Below are 3,139 nucleotides of genomic sequence, written 5' to 3' on the forward strand. Positions count from 1 at the left end.
GAAATATGTGATCAGAGTGAAATACCACATTTTCATAATATTAAACACATGGGATAAAACCCAAGTTTTCAGTACACACAATTTCATAGGAATAAATCCTATTTTTATTTGATAAAAACATCCATTTTATTTTAGGTAACTTTATTGCCACTTTTCCAAGCCTTCAATGTTGTCCAGCTGGCTTTTATTTGGCTTTCACATATTGTTACCTAAAACGCGTTTAAAAACATTTTGTCAGTGGGAAATACTGGTGAGTGAATCCCAGTTCAATCAAGTTTTAATAAAAACCATTGTACAGTATTGAGGGCGATCTCGCAATTACATTTGTTTCCATTGTACAACCCTAACGACAACGCACCCTTCATGTCATTCCTAAGGTAATGTGGTGCGGTGTGAATGACATAAACACCACAAAACCACGCCTACACCAGAATCATGATTGCTTATGGTCTTATTACCATCTATCTATATAGTGACATAATTAATTAATAAGATAATATTTTTTGTTATGTAATATAATCAATTAATAATAATATTTTTTTTTTCTAAAACAAAGAACAAAAGTTACTGACCACATAAATTCTCAAAAGTTTTCGGCACCAAAACTTGAATTTCATATTTCCCTCCCTTAAATTTATCTTCATCACCAAAAAAAAAAACACCAAACATCCAAAATTCTAATTCTGGTTCAATCCAATTCATTCATCTCTCTGGTCATTCCAACCAATCCATTTCCACACAACAACCCGATCTCTGGTATCGTTTCCGACGATGCCAGAGGTCGGCCACATCGCAACCGGCATACCACCGCCGCCGGCCAACTCTCTTTTCGGCAAATACGAGCTCGGAAAACTCCTCGGCTGCGGCGCTTTCGCCAAAGTCTACCACGCCCGTGACCTCCTCACCGGCCAAAGCCTCGCCGTTAAAGTATTCAACAAACACAAAATCACCAGCAACACAACCCTCATGAGTAACATCGAGCGCGAAATTGATATCATGCGCCGCTTACGTCATCCAAATATTGTCAAATTGTATGAAGTTTTAGCAACAAAAACGAAAATCTACTTCGTTATAGAGCTCGTGAAAGGCGGTGAATTATTCGCAAAAGTTGCGAAAACGCGATTGAGCGAATCGCAAAGCCGGAAGTATTTTCAACAACTGATTTCCGCGATCGGTTATTGCCACTCTCGCGGCGTGTATCATCGAGATCTAAAGCCAGAAAATCTGTTGATTGATGAAAACGGTAATCTCAAAGTGTCAGATTTCGGTTTGAGTGCGGTTACAGGTCAGATCCGTGACGACGGAATGTTGCACACGCTTTGTGGAACTCCGGCGTACGTGGCGCCGGAGATCTTAACAAAGCGTGGATACAACGGATCTGCAGCAGATATATGGTCGTGTGGCGTAATATTATTCGTGTTAACCGCTGGATACCTACCGTTTAACGATCCAAATCTTATGATGTTGTATAAGAAGATATACAGAGGCGATTATCATTTCGCGAAGTGGATGTCTGCGGATCTACGAAGACTGTTAGCGCGGTTGTTAGATACAAATCCTGCAACGAGAATTACGATCGAAGGAATCACCAGTCACCCATGGTTTAAGAAAGGAAGCAAAGGAACGAAGTTTTACGAGTGTGAGGATGAAGAGTTTTTGGTGAAACCAGAAGAGGATAGTAAAACGACGCCGTTGAATGCGTTTGACATCATTTCGTTTTCGTCTGGATTGAATTTGTCTCCGTTGGTGGATAACTTGCATAACACGTTAGGTGAGAGTGAGAAAGTGGTGGTGGCGGGGACGCCGGAGGAGGTGATGGAGAAGATAAGGGGGATTGTGAAGGAGGAGGGGGTTAAGGTGAAGAGGAGGAAGGATTATGGGGTGGAGTTGGTGTGGCAGAATGGTAAGTTTGTGATCGGAATGGAGATATTCCGGTTGACGGAGCGGGTGGTGGTGGTGGAGGTGCAGAGTAGAGGTGGAGGTTGTTCGGAGTTGTATGATGAGATTTGGAAGAACAGAATTAAGCCGGAGCTGCTCGACAGAAGATGGGAAGCTTAGGTAGTTGACAAGTTTATTAATTTGTCAATAATAACTTTTGTAAATTTGTTTAACAAAAATAAACAATGGAAAGTTAACAAAACATAAACCTAATCCGATACAGAAACTAGAGGTGTGCATGGTTTGGTTCAGTTTTTGGGCAGAGCCAAAACCGAAACCTAAATGCCGGTTTTCAGTCGTTTTTTCGGTTTTTACACCGGTTCAGTTCGGTTTTTCGGAGAAGTTGGTAGAAAACCAAATCGATATGTAAGTTTGTAACCGCTTTGTATACTCCTTTAAAACATTTAATCGAACCAAACCCGATAAATTCAGCAACTAGGCGTCTAGACCGGTTTAAACCGATCCGATTTTTGCCCCTAATAAAACAGTTTCTAAGTGAACTGGTTTGAGTCAACCAAATATGCATTTCTTTGTATGCCCTTAGAAGTGTGAGAACTTCCTCTCTTAAATCTCTACCGAAGGAATCAAAACAATCACTTCCTTCAATGAACATGATCCTTACACCACACCACCACCGTCCAACATGACATATATTAAATACACCTAAGTTTTCATTTTGACCAGTCACTTCAATGAACATAAAAATCATAAACATGTAATTAATTACCAATTACATTCTACTAGGTTACTTGTCGTATAGAAATAGATCTAAGGATAGGGAGTTCTCAGACTACAAGGTATGGTGATAGACTATCTTTGGAGGGTAAAACCTATTCGAATCAATGCCAAGAGCATTGAAGTCAAGAACAATTTGATTGAAAGGATATTAGCTGCACAGCGAGAGGCTGTGTTGGAAGCTAATTATCCTAAGGAAAAGTTAGGAGTAACTGAAGAGCAGTTAACTCTTAGCAAGGATGGAATCCTTAGACTGAACGGACGAATATGGGTTCCGATTTATGGAGGGCTACGAGATGTTATCCTCCAGGAAGCCCATAGTTCCAAGTATTCGGTCCATCCGGGAGCAGATAAAATGTATCAAGACTTAAAAGCAAACTACTGGTGGATAGGCTTGAAAAAGTCTGTAGCCGCCCATGTAGCAAAGTGCTTGACTTGTGCTCAAGTCAAAGCCGAACACCAAAAG

The 3,139-nt window shown here is 40.6% G+C and overlaps 1 protein-coding gene across 1 annotated transcript; it reads left to right on the forward strand.

Moving 5' to 3' along the window:
- Window positions 1–617: 617 nt before the first annotated feature.
- Window positions 618–2,175, forward strand: LOC110873195 (CBL-interacting serine/threonine-protein kinase 11). Its single transcript, XM_022122124.2, has one exon. It carries the CDS (start codon window positions 772–774, stop codon window positions 2,056–2,058), a length of 1,287 nt encoding a protein of 428 aa, XP_021977816.1. The 5' UTR covers window positions 618–771; the 3' UTR covers window positions 2,059–2,175.
- Window positions 2,176–3,139: the final 964 nt, after the last annotated feature.

Source organism: Helianthus annuus, chromosome 8 (assembly GCF_002127325.2).
Source record: "Helianthus annuus cultivar XRQ/B chromosome 8, HanXRQr2.0-SUNRISE, whole genome shotgun sequence".
NCBI lineage: Eukaryota > Viridiplantae > Streptophyta > Magnoliopsida > Asterales > Asteraceae > Helianthus > Helianthus annuus.

Coding starts and splice junctions, on each gene's coding strand:
- LOC110873195 (XM_022122124.2), top strand. CDS start 772: ATGCCAGAGGTCGGCCACATCGCAACCGGCATACCACCGCCGCCGGCC.